The sequence below is a fragment of the Heloderma suspectum genome, chromosome 3 (assembly GCF_057233095.1).
Source record: "Heloderma suspectum isolate Gila_16-S chromosome 3, 16-S_ref, whole genome shotgun sequence".
Classification (NCBI taxonomy): Eukaryota; Metazoa; Chordata; class Lepidosauria; order Squamata; family Helodermatidae; genus Heloderma; species Heloderma suspectum.
In genome coordinates this window covers 174,432,636-174,456,072 of record NC_139460.1, presented here as the reverse complement: position 1 = coordinate 174,456,072, position 23,437 = coordinate 174,432,636, and the positions used below count along the sequence as shown (strand labels likewise).

Sequence of the window (23,437 nt, the reverse complement as noted above, 5' to 3'; positions counted from 1 at the left end):
TGCCCATTTGCTGTTGTCCCACTGGGCTGTTGCTTTCACCAGTTCAGTGATTTTCAAACCATGTTCATGGAAATCCGAGCATTCCCCAGAAGCTTATTGTGGCCTTTCTCAATTAGCACATTAGTAATAATGAGGAAGACATTTTCCTGAAAGACAGCTTGCCCACCTCTGCTCATCCTTCCTGCAGTGCAAGCCACAGTGTTGGGTGTGTTTGAAATCATACACTTAGTTCACGGAGGGTGGCAGTGAGGCCCAAGCGGCGTAGCCAGTGTCCTACATGTGCCCTAGGATCGTTTGCAACTTGCAGACAAGTCGACGTGAAAAGGCTACCTTGAACGTTGCCTGAATAGCACTGCTCCACTGGACTATCTGGCTCTGCTCCTCACTGCTGCACTCAGCTTTATTTAAGCAGCTCCAGTCTCCCCAAGACTTTTTTCTCCAGGTTACTAGAGAAGTTAATGCCGCCTGCTTCCATGTTGTTAAAACAAAGGAGAAGGCTGAAAGGTATCAAAAAGTCCTCACAAGCTGCTATCTTGAAAGAGGTTTGTCCTCTCTCCTGGCAACAGCAGAAAAATATTTAATCCCCCAAATACGTAGAAATCAGAATACAAAAATATGTACAGTTAGGAACCCTACAGGAAACATTAAAAGCTGGGAAAGCTGACAACAGGACATCCTGAAAGGCACATAGGCCAGAAGGCAAATAAACTCCATAGATTATTTTAACTAAACTGGATAGCTCTGGAGTCTTCAGTGTTTAGGGTTTGTCTGGCAGACTCTCTGTCAACTGGAATAATCAAGAGGCAAGGCCTGATGCATCATAATCTCCAAAAGATTAAGGTATAACTAGGAAAACAGGGATATCAATAGAAACATGCCAACTAATAGCTCATAATATTTTTCTGTAAGAACTAATATCTAGAACAAATAAATACATCTACTGTTGCCTCCAACTGTGCCCAAAGGAGAAACTTTGTATGCTAACATTTAATTGAAGGAACTTGAACCATGGTCAGTAACCTTGGGACTCAATCTTCACACCTCCCTTACTGGATCAATTTGTCCCTGAAAGCAATTTACAGTACAGTGATTCCCACTGATGCCAATGAAGGAAGGCTTCAAGGGTTTACTGACTGGCCAGCTGCTGAGGTCTGCTAACTAGGCTGCTCATGTCATGATATCCAACAGGTATTTTGCTTTCACCTCAGGCCAATGTCTTCTTTACAGACTACATTTCCTGCTAGAACACAGAGGGTCTCCACACTTCTCAAAGACATTGAGACAAAACTGTGGCTTAACTGTAGCATCAAGGGAAATAGGTTCCCTGTATCAACACATTCACAAACTTGCCGAATCTCCAGTTTTAGTGCTGTCCTTCACACTTTCACAATTCCTTGGAATGGTTGTTCAAATTTGTTTTGAGGTCTGTTCCAAGTTCTCAATTAGCGCCTGATGTCAGTAATGAGTCTGTTACTGGCAAACTAATTGAAGCTTTATCCAGACAAGACAGAGGTGCTACTGGTCAGCTGAAAAGCAGATCAGGGAATAGGGATTCAACCTGCCTTAGTTCAAAATTTGGGTGAACATGCACATCTACGGGGGGGGGGCTACTTGGGGGAGGGACCACTCACCTATACTTTGCATTGAAAAGGGGCATAGACCAGGGGTCATTTGCATAAAGTGGGATGTGACTGTAGCAATGGTACTTTTAAGTTTGTCTGCAGAGTGAGGAAGTAAAAGCAGTAACAACTGTGAGCAGTAGAGGGTGCTGTGGTGTGGTGTTAGGGGTTGCACAAAATGGTGGATGGTAACAAAATGGCCACATTTTGCTTCGGGAATCCAAAGCCTGTGCACCCTTAATTATGTTGTAATTTATTTTGTGTTGTGCTGTTGTTAGCCACCTAGAGAACCATTTGTGGTGGAAAGGTGGGAAATAAATTTAATAAATAAAATGGTGCTCCCCTTCCTACAGTAACACTCCTGTTACCATTTTTGTTACTTTGGGTTTGTCATTTTTCTCAGGTCAGAGCAGTGCTCTTAAAAAGGACCTGCGTTTAGACTTGTGATTAGTTCATGAGTCTCTATGCTACCCCATGTTGTAAGCGGTTTAATTAGATCTTCTCACAAAGATACATGGAGACAATGTAATCTAAAGCCTAGCCTAATCTAAAAGAAATCTAATTTGGAAAATAGATAAGATAGAAAAAGACAAAGCCCTTTCCTAACCTTAAAGAGGAAGACAGAAATACTATATACATACAGCAAGGTGAACATTGTTGTGTGCAAGAGGAGAAAAGACACAGAATAGATGGAAGGTAATAACACCAGCAAAACAGAGGTTAAAGTACAAAGCAATATTAAATTTTTTACATGTATTTATGTTTCCATTAAAAATTTTATGGCAGTTTTTTTAATAAACTCTTTTCCTCAGCAACAAAAAAGAGCATTCAGATGGGAACAGCAGCTCTCATCAACTTATAAAATCAGCTGAAAGAACATTTTCATTGCCTAGCAGAGCAATTCTTTTGGGCAACAGGCCAGATTACATGCAGATTGTACTAGGGACAGAGAAACTTTAGTTTTCCTGCACACACCTACCTTTATTAGCAAAAGGTAAATAAAATCTTCGGTGAGAATGTACAATTTGCAGGAATTCATTTAAATCGAATTCAGTAAGGTATAGAAATTGAGACAAAATATATCATACACTAGAATAAAAGATAACTTGTAGATAATGTTTTCATTAAAAAATCATTCCATACAAGACAAACACAATAACATTTTTTCATAAGGTAACAGATTTTCAGAGATATGAAAAAGACATTAGATAGAACAAATGATAACATTACAAAGACTTTGGATAACATTGCATGTATGTCTCAAAAGTAAATCAATGGAAGATAGATTGCACTGTCACTATAAAAGGCAGATATGCTATTGCTGGAAAGTACTCAAAATATGTAGGAATGAGTGGGTCCATAGAGTGGCTCTATGTCCAGTCTAATAATGGGATGTTTTTTGGCAGAGGATCCTGACTTTGTTACAGGAAATAGCTCCGAGAGGGCTACAAAGACTTCAGTCTAAGGACAATGTACATGAACTGTAATTGGAAGAGAAGGTCATCAACAAATGTGTGGTGTAAAGGCTTTCATAGTACCTCTTAATAGCAGCTTAGGTCAGGAATTTTCAGATGGTGGGGCAGATGGATGGAATCAGAGGCATTGCCTTCCTTCCTCCCCCACTAGCCAAGACCTGGAAGATTGGTAATGGACCCTCAGTGGTTGATGCAGGATTTATGTGGGTGGCTGAACCCTCACTGCTCCCATCATTACAACATGATGGAGTTTTTTAAAAGCTGTTTTGTTTTCACATTTCTGTGTATGGATTCAGGAGGGGGCTCAGAGATATCCTGCTCTATTTCTATTGTAATGCCAGTGCTGGATGCAGTATCTCAGCCTACAAACCCTTGCATGCAGAAGTGGGCTATATGCACTTCCTATGTGCAAAGATCTCTCAACATTCACTTATGTAACAAATTGATGTTTGGTTGGAGACCACAGAAGGCAGCATCAGGTTTGTTTGTTTTTTAATGCGGATGGAGTTCAAAAAGTATGAGAAACATTGGCAAATGGTCTCCTACCCCAAGGCAAGTAATTAAATGAGGGAGATTATTTTAATATATAAAGTTACAGGCATTGTATCTATACAGACATGTTTATTTTTATTTAAGCATCATTTGCTTCTTGCTCCTTCCATCCAAGGAGTTCCCCAAAACCCTATCACATAGGTTAGGATGAGAGAAAAGAGACTTGTCCAAGGCCACCCAGAGATATGACCTTTATTTAGAACCATTCCAATCCAATTTCAGACCTGATTATGGGACAGAAACTGCCTTGGTTCCCCTGGTGGATGACATGCTGGAGTATGGACAGGGAAACTGCAACTGTTGGTTCTTCTGGATCAACCTATTTGGGTGGGCTTAGGAGGCACTGTGTTCTGGTCCCTCCTGAAGGAACGGTCCCCGAAAGTAGTGGTGGGAGACTTCTGTGCCATCCCATGGTCATTAGCCTTTGTGTGCCACAAGGTGCCATCTTGTCCCTCCGGTTTATTAACATCAACATGAAACCACTGAGGGAAGACATCTGGAGGTGTGGGCTGAAGTGTTATTAGTATGTACACGATACTCAGCTTTACTTCTTGTTTCCAGCATTCTATCCATTACACACAGTGATATAATCATTATTGTTGTTCAGCCGTGTCCGACTCTCTGTGACCCCATGGACCATAAGCATGCCAGGCCTTCCTGTCCTCCGCTCTCTCGGACAGTGCATCAGGCTTCTCAAAGGAAATGTTCTATCCTTTTGCTGAAGAAAAATATGAGCAAGCTTTTGTGTTTTACACACTACGAAAAGTGATAGTACTGATCTTGTAAGTTTTATGCGTGATGGTGTTACACTTCTGGTGTAATATCTATGTAATGTACTTTTCCTACAAGAGTGGCACAAATGAGGTTTTTAATGCAGAATTGATTTTTATTATTAAATGCTTCAAATTGCATCTTCAAGTATTCTTAGGAACTTTATTAATGATAATGCACCTGAAGCAGAGTTCTAATACTATTTATTGTTCAGCACAGAACAGAAAGCAGCCACATGAGAAAATGTTGCATGGCCTGTTTGAGGTATCCTTGAGTAATAAAAAGTTCTGCATTTCTCAAGACAGAAATCCTGGGGTCTTAATGTTTACTGTTTGATTCCAACAAGTCTTTTGCTTCATTGATTTTTGTTGCTAAGTAGGGAGAGCCACCTAAATAAAAAGAAAAAAATAAAGTGAACACCATATAATGCTAAATTTACCTTAAGAATAGCACTGTCCTTAATTATTGGAAGTAAATTTTATATGTCATCGTATAAATTAGATTTCATTAACTTTCTAGCAAGAAATTGACTAAATAACAAAAAACCACCATCTTACAGAAAATTATTACATTCTTGAAGGCACAGGATGGCTCCCATAGCTCCACCCATGTTTGCATTTGCAGGCTAATGTCTTGTCTGATTGAGGAGTGGGTTCTCTAGAAGACTCACAGGCAAAATTTTGGAGCGCTGCATGTCAGAGCTTTCTGTATATGCTGCCTGCATAATATTATGAGGCATTTATTGGCGAATGCAGGCCGAGGAGCAGCTTATGGGAATCATCCAGTACCTGGGGGTAGTGGGGCAGACGACAGGACTGGGAAATTATGCTTGACTGTCTACTGTCATATTACACTGAAGCACTAATGACGTCTTTGAAGTCTTTCTGGTTGAGCACTGGGGTTTAAACTCTAGATATTAGGAGGGAAGGACAACTGCCTTGTATAAGAAAAAAAGGTAGGATCTCTTTCCCAGGATCAATTCCACAAGAGCGGCCAAATCTCTGCACAGTAACAGCATTAAAGATCGAGATCAGGCCCCAGGTAGTTTAAGGCACTCAAGCATGTTTTATTTAATTTCTGACAGCAGTATTTGAAGGAAATCCCCAGTAAGAATAATTTTAACACAGAATAATTAAGAGCACACAGCATATGTGTCCCATTCTTGATTTAAGGCACAGACATACCAGCCATGGGTGTCACATTAAAGCTATTTAAACAGAGAATGCCTTCCTCTTCCCAGTCCTCAACACTGTCATTACTTTCCAGTCCATCTAACAATTTGATTACAGTTCAGCAGTCTTGGTGTTTGGTTTTTTTTTACTCTCCCCTCGAGTGCCAACCATCTGCCTCCTGACGCTGAAAACAACATCCGAAGGACTGCTGTCATGAGCTCACCATGCTGTAGCACACACCTAGATGCTTGTCTGTGAAAATGTGCTTTCAACAACAGAACACTGAGAACAACCTTTTCTAAGCACCTCTTCAGAGGAATAACACACTGTGGAAGCACCAAGTGCAAGTTATCGGTTTTAGAGCCCATTTATACAAGATGTGTGGTACGCGGAATGTGCTTGCGAGGCCAAGTGAAAGCCATGCTCGGTTATCTTTTTAAAAGAAATGCCTTTGACCCATGTGCTGACCCCTTCATGTACAGCATCTGCATACCAGCCTCTTGGGCCCTGGAGAGAAGGAACACAGGTGTGTAAATACTCCACACATACAAACCAGAACACAGATTAAGAACCCCCCTTTGAAACATGATGCTGGGCCACATGGCACCCTACACAGGCAAATGCATTTTGCACACCCCACATCTCGGATAACATTACCCTTTAGCATTGCAGAAACAAGTACATGAGATGCAAGACGCTCTGCTGCACTTTCAAATTAGGGATCTATAGCATACTATAGTGTGAAGTCAAGAGCACCTTTAACATGGACAGAAAGTAGCCGCCTACTAATTTATGCTTTTTGCTAATATAGATTGAACACAGCTTCTCAAAGTGGGGCATCTAATTCGCTTTTATTAATGTGGGGAGTGTAGAAGAAAAGTGGAGCTGATTGGGAGGATGTTGCTGTGCTTCATAAAGTGCACAGATGAGGTTAGGGGAAGAACAGCCCCCCCCTTCCAAAAAAAGAAAGTCTAGAAATGAAACTAGATCCTAGTGAGGTGGCAAAGTGTTCAGTAGGGTGTTGCACTGGGAACCATCCTGAGAATAAAAGGGGGAGTGGAGGTGAAATTTAGAGGAGGCCTACATCTCTGAAGCCAGCAAGAGAGAGGCTGTGTGCATGCAAGCATGGTGACAAGGAGTTTGACAAACTAGCTTTTTAACTCTGGTAGATAATGTATTTCTGAGTGGTTGACTACAGCCAATCATTCTTTACAAGCCTAATCTACCCCACAGGGCTAGGATAAACTAGGGGGAGAGAACTATGCACACTGCCCTGAGCTTCTGGAAGGAAGGGCTGAGTATCAAAGTAATAATAGTTATGTTGATGCTTTGATATTATATTTTCCCATCAGGATATTTTACAGTAATCACTTCTGTCAATAGATTTTATCAAGGTCTAAGATGGTACAAATGCAAGCCCAACAATAGCAATATGTAAGCAATAGCAATCAGAAACTAGCCCCAAAATTTATTCAGATGCATAATGCAGTCTGATAGCCACACAGTATGATTCCACTAAGATTTCTGCAAATTGGTTAGGGTCTCAGTCCTGAAAAGGTACAAATAGTGATACGTTGGAGAATCCCAAGTAGATACTGCTCTTCAAGTGGTGAAGAGTGCACAATACTGTACGCTAGCCATACAATCATAAGAAGAAGCATTGGTGCTGTGGAGCCTGAGATTGGAGACACTTAAAACTGCACCACAACCCCACAAAATGCCCTGTGCAGACACAAACAAACAAGGTGTTTCAAAAGAGCATGCATTAGGCAACTGGATATAATGTCACGTGTGTCAAAGGAAAACAGACATGAAGAGAACAAAAACACAAACCTTGGGAAGAATCGATGGGGATGGGCGAGGTGGAAAGAGATAGCTTGTGCCTGATATTCTCTTGAAAGGTCTTTTGTACAAATTTAAGTGGTAGCTGAGGAGTCACTACGGTTATGTGTTGCAGTAACCCCCTCCACTGCCCTGTGCTTGGTGGGAAAGCGCATTTTAACAGGCAATCGGGTGCGAGCCCCTGTCCCTGGCCATGACTCTCCCAGGGGCTTAGCTGCAATACCACCAAGTTAACTCAGTGGCAGTATTTTGATCACTGTTCCATCATAATTAATATTGTTTACATCCAAATGTATTTTATTCTATGACTTATCTCAATCTAGATCCACACAGTAAATCTCAATAGATAATATATTCATTAAGTAAGAATAACCAGTGAAACAGTAGCAACAAAGAAAAAACAAAAGAAAACAATTGTGTGAGCCACACCTTTCACCTTAATGAGGTCAGAATTAATTTTATACTCCTGAAATGAGAAGGAATAAACTATAAATCTGTCAGCCAGATATAAAAACCTTCACTTCCCCCTTTTTGGTTTTTTAAATACTGTGCAACCCTCAACCATCTGTTGTATTAGAGTACAAGCAGCAATGAACATATGGGCTTCCCTTCTCAACCAGCTGTAGTGTAGTTAAAGTTATAAAAAGAGCTTTTGCGGGAGATATGTTTACATTAAAAACCTGGCTAGTTAAAACATCTGTGGCTGACTTTATAGTTTTAAAGAGCACTAAAATCTAGTACATATATTTGTCATTTGTATAACATCCTGCACAAAAATGTCTATTTATGACTGCAAAGATACTATTCAAGCAGGCATGGATTTTTTCACTGCTTCATGACTGCATTTTTCCTTCTTCAAAAGCGAACAGCTTGACATAGCAGTTCCAGAAACTCCCTGCTTGACAGCTAGTTAGGCTTGTGATCTAGTGAATGACCCCAAAGGCAGCCATTTCATTCCCTGCTATGGTTTCTGTAGGCTGGATGTGAATCGGTTTTATGCAAGCTGAACATACTTTAAGTAACACTTTAAGATTTGCTTTGAAATACACCACACAGAATTTGTGAAGTTAGCTACCAAGTCTAAGACTAATCACTGAGTAATGAGAGAGGGTCTGGCAGCACGTTACCTATCAACTAATATTAGCATACCTTTATCAGGGTGATTCAAAATCATGATTTGTCTGTGGGCGGTTCTAATCTTGGCCTTGCCAGCAGATGGACTGTAAAGATAAATTTAGAGTGCTTAACATAAATAATGACTCTTGCAGACTGTAAATTACCCATTTGTTTGCTTCTGGAAAACAAAGTCTAGAGATCTTTGCCATCTGGTGGGCAAAAGGTAGTATTACATGCTTGAAGAAAAATTCACTTCAAAATATTCCAGTGATTGGTGTCTGGGGGACTCCGAGAGTGATCCACCCACATTTGCACACATGGGTAATCACTTGGGCTGGCCACTGGAAGGTAACACCGCTAGCAGTGCCAGCAGTTGTGGGGGGACCCATACCTGGGTAAGAGCCTGCCTTTCCCTAGGCAAACGTGAACTGTGATTCCTCAACCAGCAACCAACTGCACATGTATACATTTCATCAATAACTGACACTAGCTCAAGAGAGGCCTGCGGTTTGCACTGGTGGATTTAGTGCTTATTTTTCATATTGTGACTTGCCCACAGCAACATTTCACTGTCTGTGTTGAACACCATCCGTACTGGATTTTGCCCTACAGCCTATCTACAGTGCCATGGCCTCTATGTAGACGAATCATCTGCAAGGCCTTTCCATAAACTGATGTTTGGCAAATGGTTAGACTTTCAACTTCTACTGTAGGAATAAAAGTGCGAGTTCAAGACAATCTATCCTGGCACAGTTCCATCCATTCCAAACAGTGGAAGGAATCAATTATTGGAATATTGAGATCTAGCAGTACAATTCACAATAATATGGTTTTTCACAGAAAAGTTATGCAACTCAGCACAATTAATGGCTACTATTGTTTGCTTAAAAGTCATATTTTTTGCAGAGTTTAAAATATTTTGGCTAGAAATGGCATTGTGGCAATAGGATAGACATGTGAGGAAGGCTATCTGGGTAGGAAGAGTTCACTCTAAGCCAGGAGGCTCAACAAGGATGCCACAATTCCTAGAGAATCACTACCCATTAGACTCAAGGCTTTTACATAGAAAACAATCACAGATTTTCAGCAGTCTGAGTTCTGCATATGATTCCACATAGGACTAGACATGTGCATAACTGCAGAAGGGCAATAGCTGAGCATGCCATTTAAGACTGTATTTAATATGTAACAAATGGTACTCAAATTTGCCCATTTTCCTCTTCTATCCCCATTCCTTTTCCATTGGGTCTAATAGTGTATAACCATTATTTTGTTTTGTAAGCTGCCTTGAGTGCATTGGCAGAAGGGAAATATATCAAGGTAAATGCATATCATTCCATCTTGAAAAACAGCCTAGCTTTTCCAAACAGATAGCAAACTGCGTAGTTGTGTGCGCACCACTCCTTTTAGCGTGCTTTATCCTAATTAAAGTTATTGAGTGGAGTGTTTCTGTCCTACATTTTATACCATTTTTCTTTCAGATTTCAAAACTGAATAGTTTCTGTTTCAATAAAGAACACTTACCTTATGCCTAAAATAAGACTGGCTTCTCGCCGATTCATTTTCTGTTCAAATCCGCCTTTATAATAGGAAGAAAGATTCTGTATTGGAGACAAGATGAAGTAATTAGATCTGTGTATGAGGTATGATGACCTCAGTCTATTATATAGATGGCACATTCATTTTGAAGCCATGAAACTATGGCTCAACAGTAACCAAGCCTATGCTCTGCAGGAAAAGAAAGACAGATCTCTACCTTGTGTCATTTTTTCATCTATGGAACTAATAGCAATGGGTTGTGGGTGCATTAGAAAAGGCATAGGAGGAAAGATTTACCCTCCGCTAGAGCACACTTCCCCAATCTTTCAAGCAGCCATATGAGGCTGTTAATTAGTTAGTTTTTTTGTTTTAAAACTGTAGGAGATGCTAATCAAGCATTTTAGGAACATCACATCAAGTTTGGCTGTTCTGGTTATAAAACTGTAAAGCAAAATGAACACAGATGGGACAGTATAAATAATATATATAATTTAGGGAAGCTTCCAGCAATCTATGGTTAGCATCCTACAGTATGCCTTTGTAAAGTGTAGTGAATGACCTACTTTGGTAAATAGAGGTGAATGACCAGAGAACATAGAAAGAAGCACAAGAGAAAGTTTTATTTGTTTCAGTGCTATCATTAACAAAGCTCAGTAAAGTTCTTGTAGATTTTAGTAATCTTTCAGGATTCAAATTTCATTTTTGGACATGAGAAAATACTATCCTTAAATGTGAATGACAACTTGAGGAACAGGATTCATGTTGTCCAAATTTTAGATGGACAGCCTCTGCTGTAAAATATCTACATGTATCTGTTTGCATTTGTAGTACAATGCTTAAAAATAATTTTAGTCGATATTTCAAAATACTGAAAAATATCGGATATTTTCAGTATTCCAGATTAATGTTCTTTAAAAATTATTCTTTGGTTTCAAAATTTATCTGTGATAGCAGAAACTGTCATAAAAGTGTGCCAAGGGTTATTAGCTTAGCTCATCTGGGAATACAGGAAGCAAGACTTTCTCGGAACACATGGCGTGATCCAGCCAATGGGATTTCAATGGGAGAGATTTAAGCATGTATCCAACAATCTCACTGAAATTAGTGGAGCTTAAAAGTGCTTAACTTTGATCTGTACCCACAATGTTACTACAGTGTGATCAGATGGTTTTGGAGTTCTGAATTCATGATACTGGCCAATTATGCAATTAATACATTCATAGCATGGTTTGGAGAGGATAGTCAGGTTGCTTACCTGTAACTGGAATTCTTTGAGTGGTCATCATGCATTCACACATATGGGATCTGCACCTGCGCAGAGCCTTGATTCAGGAAACTTCTAAAGCTGAAGGATTTTAGGCAGAAACCCTCCCCCACCATCCCACTGCGCATGCTCCAACGGGTTCCCGCCTAATCCCTCAGTTCCAAGGAAACTGCCAATTGCAGCCCCCTCCAAACTGAAGGAGCCCTGGTACCAACATCTGTATCAACAATGACACCGAAGTGGGGAACGGTGAGTGGGCCGTGTGAATGGACAGATGACCATTCGAAGAACTCCAGTTACAGATAAGCAACCTGACTTTCTTCTTCGCGGTCTCTGAGCATCACATATGGGCAAATACCAAGCTTACTCACCAGGAGGTGGGTCGATGTCCTAATGCAGAATCTGACAGAACCGTACGCCTGAAGGCGCAGTCCTTTCTAGCACAAACATCAAGGCAGTAGCGCTTAATGAATGTTGACCACACATGAGTCAACCACACTGCCGCCTTACATAAATCTTTTAATGGCACCCCTCTTCCAAATGCCACAAAAGTGGCTACTGCTCTCACAGAATGAGCTCTAACTTGTCTCAACAACTATAATCCTGCTAATTCATAGGCAAGTTTAATAGTCTGTACTACCCACAATGTTATCCACTCCAAAGAGACAGAAGAGCCCTTCTTATGACCTCCATAGCGCACAAACAAGCATGGAGACAGCAAAATGACTCTGTCCTAGCCTTGCAGAATGCCAATGCTCTGCAGACGTGAAGCCAAATTCAACAGGTGTCATAGGCGCAGCAAAGAAAGCAGGCAAGACTACATCGACTAAAGTGAAAGTCTGATATAACCTTGGGTAAAAAGGTAACATCAGGACGGAGCACCAACTTGACCCTGTGGAAGACCAAATAAGGGGGGGGGGTCCACCCTAAGGGCACATAGCTCTCCAGAATGATGAGCAGAGGTAATGGCCATGAGGAATGCCACTTTAAGCAAGAGCAAATGAAGATCTGCCATAGCAAGAGGCTTAAATGGCTTCTTAGTGAGAGCATGTAGCACCATGGATAGACTCCATGCAGGAACTGGATCCTTCACTGGGGGTGCTATATTTCTAATATCCTTTAGAAAACACAGAACAAGTAGATGTGAAAAAACCAAAAAACTATCCACCAGGGAATGTGATGCTGAAATTGCAGCGAAATAAATGCGAAAGGAGGAGTACTTCAGTCCCTTCTCATACAGCGAAAACAAAAACTCCAGGATCTGTGGAATTAAACAAGTAACAGGATCAAAGTCATGCTCACGAGCAAATGCAGAAAAGCTTTCCTATTTCTTCACATACAATCTCCTCGTGGCTGGTTTTCTGGCTGCTTCAAGGACTGTCTGAACTCCCGAAGGAATGTCTAGTGCATGTGGTGTCAAATCCTCCATGCCACAAGATGCAAGGTGAGGAGATCTGGATGCCATATCTGACCGCTGTTCTTGGAGATCAGCTTGGTATCTATGGTAGGGGGAGATGGTCTCCCTCAAAGAGACAAAGAGGTGTGCAAACCATGGTTGCCGCAGCCACCAAGAGGCAACCAGGATACAATCTGTGTGGTCTCCGCTTATCTTTGTGACCACTTGAGTTATAAGCGGGGGGGGGTGTACAGAAGGTATCCAGTACACACACGGGCAAACACATCTCCTAGTGAGGCAGCATCTCGGCCTGCTCGACTGCAAAACCTCGCACACACTGTGTTGTCCTCTGTTGCAAACAAGTCCAGGGAAGGCTGTCCCCACCAGGGAAAAAGCCTGTCCTGAACACCTGAGTTCAGCTCCCATTTGTGGGAGGCCTGGTAAGAACAGCTGAGAGTGTCCACCAAAATGCTGTCCTTGCCTGCAATGGGAATGGCAGTTATGCCAATCCTTCAAGCAATACACTAGTCGAGGATCTGCACAGTCAGACAGACAAGTGGCATGGAACGTGTTCCACCTTGTTTGTTCAAATAAAAGACAACTGTCGTGCTATTTGAATTTGACGATTGTGAAGTACAGGATCGAAAGCCTTTAATGCCTTCTTTACACTGAGAAGCTCCAGGAAATTGATGTGACTGCAAGCCTCTGCTTTCGACCAGAGTCCCTGGATTTTGAGGTCTCCACAGTGAGTGCCCCAACCCAGAAGAGAGGCATCCATTGTGACCATCACCATAGGCATAAGCTGCTGGAAGGGGGTCCCTATTAAAAGATTGCCTGTTACAGTCCACCACCGTAGCAATGCTGTTGCAGAAGATGGTAGGTGTAGCTTGGCCCTTCGAGCATCACGTCTTAGAGCAAATATTCTTATAAACCAATTCTGTAAGAACCTCATTCGGAGTCAGGCAAAAGGCACTACTGCCATTGTCACTGCCATCAGTCCACGCAGCGTCTGAATGGTAAGTGCCCTCACCATGTCGAGGGATTGAACATCCCTTGCTAACTGTTCTAAGACTGAAGCACAGTCCCAAGGTAGAAAAACCCATCCCGAGGGGGAGTCTATGGAGGCTCCTATGAACTGGATGACTTGAACTGGGTACAGGATTGACTTTTCGAGACTGACATATAGACCCAAGGTCTCCAATACAGCCAATGCCTGGTGAAGATCGTGTCACAGATGCTGTTTGGATTGTGTCACCAGAAGCCAACTGTAGATATAAGGGTATATTTGCCCCCGTTGCATGTGGAGATGGGCACACACCACAGCCATACATTTTGTTAATACCCGTGATGCCGTCGCGAGCCTGAATGGTAATACCCGGAATTGGTAAATGCGATCTCCAACTGCAAACTGAAGAAAACGCTGGCTGAACTCCTTGACACCGATATTAAAATACGCATCCTTCAAGTCGATCATCGTGAACCAATCTCCTGGTTGTAGCAGGAGCAGAATTGAGGATAGTGTTATCATTTGGAATTTTTTGGTTGAAAGGAAGAAATTGACTCCGCTGAGGTCCAAAATCGGATGAAGCCCCCCATCTTTTTTTGGCACTGTAAAGTACTGGGTGTAGAAACCTCTGTGCATCTCTTGAAGGGAAACAGGCTGAATCACGCCCTTCATTAACAACGTGTCTTAGGGAGACGCACTTGGGATGGAGCCCTGGGATGAATGCCCGAAAAAGGAGCGAAGGTGCCATTCGGGACGGGTACAACACTCCATTTTGTACCCATCCCTGATGATTGCTAGAATCCAGAAATCAGTTGTTATTGACTCCCATGCTGGGAGGAAATGGGTGAGATGGGAGCCAAAGAGCAGACGGTGTACGAGAGGAGGAGGATGTAACAGGGGGTAAGAGTCAAAGATGCTGTTGCTTTAAAAAGTCACTCCACCTGCGAGAAGCTAGAAACCTTGACGAAATTGAAAATTGACACTTTTGCTGCTGTGGGGGCTGTGGGCATCACTGGCAATCAGTCTGGGGCCCGGAGTGTTGAAAACTCTGTGGTCGGTACCAGTGGCATTGTTTAAAGGCTGGCTGAGCCTGGGAAATGCCCATCTTTCACATGTTAGTTTTGGCTTTCTGGATGGTGTCCATTGCCTCATCAGTCTTCAATAATTAAGGAGTTAAATAATCCTTCGCCATCAAATGGAAGGTCCTCTATGCGGGAGTGCATCTCCTGTGTAAGTCCAGCCAGTCTCAGCCAGGCATGCCTCCAGAGTGCTACGGCTCCAACCATTGCTTTGGTGGTACAATCTGCCTGTTGACGAGCAGTGTTTACTTGTTGTCACACTTATTTAGTAGCTTCTGCCTGAAACACACAAGCTAACTCCCATTGATCATGAGAGAGGCAATCACAAAGGGAGCCAATCTTCTCCCATAAAAAAAAGCTGGTATTGAGCCAATGTAGCTTGGCAGTTGGTGAATCGGGGTCTGAGCGAGGCAGATGAATAAATCCAATGACCCGTCAAATCCAATCTTCCACCCTCTTTATCTAGAGGGGAAGAATGGATCCTCTGTGATCTTCCTTGTGAAGACTCAACTATCACACTGAGTTTGGCAGAGAGTGAGTAAACAGAAATCCTGTATTGTTCTCCTGGACTCTGCACATGATCTCTAGCTGTTTGGAGGTGGGTGTCATCGACGAAGGAGCTTTCCAGGATTGCTGCATTGTCTGGAGCAGAGTTGGCACTGAATTGCCACTGGTGCAGTCACCTTGGTGTGTATGATGTCGAAGATTAGATCTTTAAGTCTTTTAACTAGTTGTTGAGTTTTGAGGCCAAGGGACTGCGCATTCTTAAGATCTGTTCGGAGAAATGACCCATATCGTCCGAGGGGGATGACGAATCACGACAGCCCACTGCCTCTTCAGGAGATGAAACTGATGGGGCCACAGAATCAGATTGATAGCCCTCTGCTGCAGAGGATGAAGAATCTTGCCTTTGATCAGGTTTGTTGACCCGTTGAGGCAATGGCAGGAGAGATGGTGATGGGGGTCTTGGCTCCACTACCTTCACTGGCTCTGGAGTTCTCGGTACCAGCCGTCGAGGGGAGGAACGTACCTGTCTTGGAGAAAGCGAAGGTGTTCTTGAAAGTGGAAGCAGAGACATAAAGTGTTCCCTCTGAGGAGGCTGAGACAAGGGAGCTGGGAAGTTGTGCAGGTATTGGGGGCTTGGGTAATCATAATAACCATAATTGTCATAATGGCAATGGTAACTCCAGTCCACCCATTCATAGTGATGCCTTGGTGACAGTGACCATTCAGATCCTCTTTCCCATCTGAGTGAGGAGATCTGGATCTATCTCAGTGTAGGTGAGATCAAACGTCTGGTGCCCATCCATTCCAGCATGAGTAGGAGGACAGCACAGATTGCGGTGAATGGTGACACTGGGTATCTCGTTCCTTTGGTACCGTGTCGTCTTGCTCACACTGCCCAGTGGGCGCTGAATCTCCTATCTCACCCTCCGACACTGAGGCCACCGGTATCGGTACTGATGTCGATACCGAAGGCTTGACTCTCATCGGAATCCGTGAATTTAAAAGAGGAGCAGGCATTGGTACCGATGGCGGAATGCTGGGTGGAGAAGATATCACTTTTTCCAATTCTCTCCTCTTTTTCTTCTTCACCATGGTGGATCTAGGCATCCATGCCTTCTTAGAAATCTTCTTTGCTAGGGAAACCGTCAAAGAGTGACCCGGAGCAGGGGGGTCAGGACAGCCCATGGTTAGAACTGGAGCTGACTTCATTGACAATCCCCCCCGACTTTCGCCTTCCATCAGTCCGAGGAACTTTACCCTCTGACTGTGATTTGTCCTTCACTTGAGTTGAAGGAGGCTCCATCTGCATTTTCGGAGTGTCTGCCGCCTTAAGGTCTTTTTCCCACAAAAAAGCTCTAAGCCTGTCGGCGCAGTTTTTAGAAGCCTGTTTTGTAAGGGACATGCAATAGTGGCAAACCTCTACAATATGTGGCTCCCCTAAGCAAAATAAGCATAAGGAGTGCCCATCAGTGGGAGGAAGTTTACTCCCACAATGGACGCACTTCCTAAATGGGGCCTTCATGGCCATATACCCAAAGGCATAATGCGATCGGAAAGATCCCAAAAGGACTCCAAAATAATGAAAAAATAAAGAAAAAACCCAGAAAGATTGAAAAAAAGAAAAACAGAAGAATAAAACACGAACGTCCTCAAGTAGATCAAAAAACCAAGAAGCGCGTTCAGTAGAGTGCTGCCACAATGGCAGCTGATGAAGAACTGAGGGATTAGGCGAGAACCGGCTGGAGCACACGCAATGGGACGGTGGGGGAGGGTTCCCGCCTAAAATGCCTCAGCTTTAGAAGTTTCCTGAATCGAGGCTCCGCGCAGGCATAGTGCCCATATGTGTGATGCACAGAGACCATGTAGAATTCTCTAGCTACTGAGAAATTATTAAGAATCCTTTCAAAATATATATTATGGATGAAAAAGAGAAACACAGATGGGGTAACTGGCATCATGGCTTATGCTATCATAAATGCTATTTTAAAAAAATATAGCACAAATTTTTAAAAGACTTCAAACCATAAGTATTGCCTTTGGTTTATAGTGTAGGGACACTCTAGAATCATATAAAGGTTTCATGTACAGGTACAAAAGGTTCAGATTTGATTCTGAAACATGATCAATGGAACAAGACCTTTTGTCTTTTGTTCAAGAGGCTTCATTGCTGGAGGAGATAAGACCATCTTTTATCTTTTAAAATCGAGTCATATTTGACACAACAGTCAAGAGGAAAAAGAATCTGTACAGACTCTTTGCAGTTTTGAAAAATCATTTTTAACTCTCAGCCTTAAATGATATGATTCAAGGAATAGTAGGCTGTTATTCGAATGGAATAACAAGCAGACAGACAGACAGACATCAATAGATTTTTGATTTCTAGAATTGAAGCTCTGAGTAATAAAGCCCTTTGAATAAGAATAAGAATGCTCTCATTTCAAGCTCAGCCAAATGCAGAAATATTAGTCAGATTGTATCCAATAGCAGTAAAATGAAATAGCAAGTCACCAGTGAACACTCTTGATGAGGTTGTGTGAAATAGAATACTTCATTATAATTGTTGTGTGACTGTAAATATATAGAACTTCTATTTAAAAGTTGCAGTTGTGATATTTGATCAAAGGACTCTTCACTCTTTTTGAATCCAATTCCATTTACATTGAGGGATCAATGGAGTTTTCTTCCAAGCAAACAAGTTGATCTGGAACTTGATTTACACAGCTAAATTGGCCAAACTAAAAGTTCGAAACATCCGCTTATTCTCTCTATAGAGGAATATTTAAGAAACACATGGGAAGTTATAACAATGGCTTATCATTTCAATCCATTATTTGAATACATTATTCTTAAAATGCACTGTTCTTGATGACAAGACCTATGGAGAATAGGCATGTAACTAGACCAAACTAAGGGGGAAATTAATATGGAGCACTTGCAAGGCACTAGATTGGCCTCACAGGCTTTCCTCCTCTGGCCGACATGCTTCTGAAGGTGACAGTATCAAGAGATGGGCCTCCTCTGAAAATCTTAAAGCCTGGACAGGCCCATATGGGGGAAGGCAGTCTTTCAAGTAGCCTGGTCCCAAGCTGTATAGGACTTTATAGGTCGTAACCAGCACTTTGCATTGTGCCCAGAAACTGACTGGTAGCCAGTGAAGGTGTTGTAACAAGGGAGTCACATGCTCCGTTAACCAGTCAACAGCCTGGCTGCAGCATTCTGGACCAGTTGAAGTTTCTGAACAGTTTTCAAAGGCAGCCCCACATAGAGCACATTACAGTACTCCAAACGGGGCCATGGCTAGATCTCTAGGAGTGGGTACAGCTGGCACATTAGTACTGTGCAAATGTACTCCTTTTGGCCACTGCCAAAATCTGAGCATCCAGGTTCAGGTTCAAGTCCAGTACACCCAAACTGCAAGCCCTTGTCTTCAGGGGAAGCATAACCCCATGCAGCACAGGTCATGTCCCTATTCCTTGATGGGCCTTTCGACTAACCAGGAGGGCCTCTGTTTTGTCTGGATCAAGCTTCAATTTGTTCACCCTCATCCAGTCCATTACCAACATCAGACACCAATTTAGAACAAGAACATCTTCCTTGGATTTAGAAAGAAAGAAGAGAGGTGTGTCATCAGCATAACGGTGGCACTGAAAGCCAAAACTCCAGATAACCTCTCCCAGCAGTTTCATGTACATGTTAAATAGTGTGGGGGAATAGGATAGTACCCTGAGGGACACCACAGGCCAACAGCCATGGTGCTGAACAGGAATCCCCCTGCACCACCTTTTAAAATTGACCCTCCAAAGACTGGAGCCATCATATAACAGTGCCTCCCAGTCCCATCTCAGACACCTCAGAAGGATATCATGATAGATGGTATCAAAAGCTGCTGGGAGGTCCAGCAGAACTAACAGGGACACACTCCCACTGTCCATTTTCTGGGGTAGATCATCCACCATGGTGACCAAAGCAGTCTTTGTCCCACAACCAGGCCTGAAGCCAGACTGAAATAGATCTAGATAATCTGCCTAATCCAGAAATCCCTAAAGTGGAGAAGCCACTACATGCTCCAGCACCTTGCCAAGAATGGAATACTGGAGACCGGCTGGAAATTATCCAATACAGTGGGGTTCAGGAAGGTTACTTTTAACAAACATCTTACCACTGCCTCTGTTAAGCAAGATGGAATCACACTTTGCCATAAAGAGGCATTCACTACTATCCTTACCTACTCAGCCAATCCCCCTGGCCACTTTTATAAGCCAGAAAGCACCAAGGGTCCAGAACACAAGTAGCAGGCCTCACCTCTCCAAGGATCCTATCTATATCCTTGGGCTGTACAACTTGGCAAGTATTCATTATAGCTAGACAAGGAGGGGCAAAAGTTACATCCACCAGACCTGTGTAAACTATGGCACAAACATAATCAATTTTATCTGCAAAGTGCTGCGCAAATTGGTAACAATAGGCTTTTGAGTGGTACACTTCTTCTTTTCATGGGCCAGAGCGTAATAGGCCTTTGAACTAAAAAGCTCCATTGGGTGACCCTGTGCAGATGCAATGTAGCGGAGAAATACAATTGCTTTGCTGCCCTCAGTGCCACGAAGTAGACTTTCAAATTAGCTCCAGCCCATGTTCAACTGGATTTGTTCCTCATTTTCTGCCAGTGTTACTATAGTTCACCTCCCCCTCAGTTCATTGCCTATAGCTCCCTGGTTTTCCACTCCATGGGGGAGGACACTCAGGAAACAACGGTGTCAACTCCCTGGGCCATTTCCCCATTCCAGAGGTCAACCAGGGTGTCAACAGAATCACTTGCTGAGTTGACAGGAAAATCCCCAAGAGCCATCAGAAAACCATTCTGTCTCCTGGATCCAAGTCTTCATCTTAATTGGTCCCCTGCCCTTGCAGAGGCTCTGAGTCCCAGTGAATCTAAACCCCATCAATTAGTGATCTGTCCATGACAACAGAAATATAGAAAATTCCTCTATTCCCAGATCACCATCATCTCACCCAAAGCAGAAACCAGATCCAAAGTGTGCCCTGCTGAATGAGTAGGACCAGATATTAATTTGGTCAAACCCATGGTTGCCATGGTAGCCAGGAAGTCCTGAGCCACTCCCAACAAGATGGCCTCAGCATGTATGTTGGAGTCCTCCAGCCCAACAAACCGAGGAGACTCCAGCATGAGCCCCAAGACCACTCAAACTAGCTCAGCAAGGGAGACGGTTGGGCAGCAGGACGGGCAGCACACCAACAGAATCCCTAACTTCTGATACACACACTTGAAACTGGAAGACTACAGGATAGGGAACCTGGAAAGGGGGATAGAATCATGATAAATTACTGCAACTCTACCTCCCCGCCCCCCAAGTCTTGCCTGCTGCAACAAGAAGAACTCAGGTGGGCATGGCTGGGAGATGTTTACTCCCCCAGTCTCATCCAACCAGGTCTCCATGACACAGGCCAGGATGGCACACTCATCCAGGGTCAAGGCTTTGATGGCTTCAGTTTTCCCATTCACCGACCTGGCATTCAGCAGCAGTACTTTCACCTCAGTGGGGATGTCACCAGGGTTTCCCAGGCTCTCTGTTTTGAGAGACAGCTTGGCAGCAACCAATGTCTTGTTGCGCTCCCCACCCCCATAACGATGTAGCTGCCTCCAGTTGCCCTATGTCCCTCTGTCCTCTGCTGTTCCAATGGTTACTCCCTGTATCCGTCCACCTCTCTATCCCTCTTTAAAACACACTTCTCCTGCCAGCAGGCAATAATTGCAGCTCTAATAACGATATACATATATAGCAAGTAGGCAGATGTATAGGCAATCCTTTCCCTCCCCCGCCCCCCGTCTAAAAAGTGAGGATGGCCCTTGCCCTTGTTCATACCCCAAGTGGCTCCCCAAAGAAAGTTGCATAAAATGGGTATGTGGGTATGTATGTATGTATGTGAGTATCTATCCATCCATCCATCCACAATAAAGAAAAAGATTTAAAAAAAAATCTTTTCTTGATCTTTTAATCTTGTAGCCGAGATATGAGCTCGAAACTTACAGCAATTGAGATTTTTCTTGCTGTTTCTGTTATGACGTGTTCTAGTGGTTTCCAGAGGTGGAATGCATAGCGACCTATGAAATTTTGAAACAAAAGACATCTTAACATCTGTTCATCTGCTAAGCAAGCATGCAGCAACTGTAATTTCTGTAAGAAAGCAGAGAAAGAACCCAATTTTTCATCTCATTGTCTGAAGGTCCAAACTGTTGCCCTTTCCTGATTCAAACTGTTCCCTGAGTGGCTGGTTTTGGAGGCAAGCCCAGCACAGTGTTATGATGAGTTGGCAGGTGCATACAATCTTCACCATTTACAGCATGACAGGGGTAACCATATTTTAAGAAAATACTGACAAATTGCAAAAAAAATATGCTAATACTCAAGTCTATCTGTTCAGGTGTGCTTTTTTAACTCAGCTTCTGAATTTCAAGGAAAGCTATAATATGCAATAATATAATATTTATTTGAATTTTTAACATTCTATTTATGATGGTGCTCATACAACTGCATCTTCACTTCACATGTAACAGTGGCAAATCCCAGGTTACTTAACTCATGGTTTCTGGGGTTGCACACCACCCACGAGTCGCTTCCATGTACTGTAAACAAATTGGAGGTTGTCAGTGTGACATGCAAACCCTGTCCGATGGATTACTTAGGGGCTAAACAACCCAGCAGTTAACCTATGACTTGTTAACCCATGATTTGCCACCATGATGTTTGAACAGGCCCACTGTGACATTTAGTGGTACCTTTGCTTTTTCGTCCTGTTCACAACACTAAATACCCAGCAGAACAGTTATTTTTCTTGTCAATAAACACTGGATGCACCTCTGTCCAAAAGCCACTGAATGATATAGTTGCAAAGCTATTACATAACTGATAGGCTGTAATCCTTTGCACATTCACTTGGAATAAGCCCCCTGAACATAGTAAGTCTTAACAACTGAATAAATAGGGGATTGGGCTGCGAGAGTATTTACCTTGAAGCAGGCCCCATTGAACTTACATCCAAATCAGCCAGTTTAGGACTGGGCTGCTGGATTAAAAATGGCACCATGGCATACAAAATATAGCAAAGCTGAGATGGTGTGTGTGTGTGTGGGGGGGGGCGGTTAGCCTACATACTGTTTTTATTATTTTTATTTCACTTTTAATGCAGTGGCTCAAGGCAATATACAAAAATATATTTGTATTTATTTTGTCACTCTTTTTTTGTCAGGCCGTCACTCTTGACAGATCTTCAGATAAGAAAGGGCTATTCCACTTGCCATGCTGCTTGTGCCCTGATCATGGCAAAGCAAGGAGCCCAACTTGATCAGGGCTTGCAGGAGTTGGCTCCTACAAGTCCCATCCTTTACTTTGTGCAAGCCCTGCACCTGACATCATCCAGTCTGCCAGCTTGGTCCAGGGCGGGGGCGGGGTGTAATCCAGTCCCCAGATCAAAAGTGGTTGCCCTCCCATTTTAAGGTACGCACTCTTGGTTTGCTAATCTAAAAGATACATCAGTGGACCATGGGGATTCTAGTAAAAATAAAAAGCAGACCACACAAGAGTGAAACCAACCCACAGTTCTTTTAGGCAATAAGTACCATGAATATAGGTAACACTTGTCATAGGTAACCAGCATCAGTGTCTGTAAGTGCGCTGGCTGCCAGTTCAAACTTTCACAGGCAGCCCTCTGAAAGGCATATGTGATAGTAGCTGGATTTGGGGGCTGGGGTGGGGAAGGTCCAACACACCTTCATTTTTTGTGTGAGCTGTTCAACAATAAGATGCTATACTGGAAGAAGTTGATCTTATACTACCTGAAGCTGGGACTTTATTCTCTGAGAGTACATCCCTTCCAACTATTACATAAAGCTATCCAACTTGGCTTCCACAGACTTTTTTTTTTCCACTTCATACACCTTCTAAAATTATCTCTAGCTCTGTTAACATAAAAACTCTCTCTCTCTACTTCTGTTTCTACCTACCAAGGAACCTGTGTTTCCCCTAAGGAGAAACACAGATGATTTTTAAGTATTAAGTATTAAAAATACTTAAGTATTAAAT

General features: G+C 42.8%; 1 protein-coding gene across 3 annotated transcripts in view; it reads right to left on the bottom strand.

Annotated features, from left to right (window-relative positions):
* Nucleotides 1–2,341: 2,341 nt before the first annotated feature.
* Nucleotides 2,342–23,437, bottom strand: part of DNAJC15 (DnaJ heat shock protein family (Hsp40) member C15) — a 37,740-nt gene continuing 16,644 nt past the window's right edge. Inside the window, exons 3-7 of one of the 3 annotated variants that reach the window (XR_014789276.1) lie at nucleotides 21,386–21,459; nucleotides 10,072–10,148; nucleotides 8,581–8,651; nucleotides 5,896–6,096; nucleotides 4,517–4,806 (exon numbers count right to left, since the gene is read on the bottom strand). Coding sequence is in view for 2 of the 3 variants with exons in the window: in XM_084844934.1 (XP_084701060.1) it covers nucleotides 4,736–4,806; nucleotides 8,581–8,651; nucleotides 10,072–10,148; nucleotides 21,386–21,459 (293 nt within the window). In the remaining variant the exon portion in view is untranslated. Of the gene's footprint in view, nucleotides 4,807–5,895; nucleotides 6,097–8,580; nucleotides 8,652–10,071; nucleotides 10,149–21,385; nucleotides 21,460–23,437 lie in introns of all 3 variants that reach the window. The other 2 variants (XM_084844935.1, XM_084844934.1) reach the window with 2 other exon arrangements.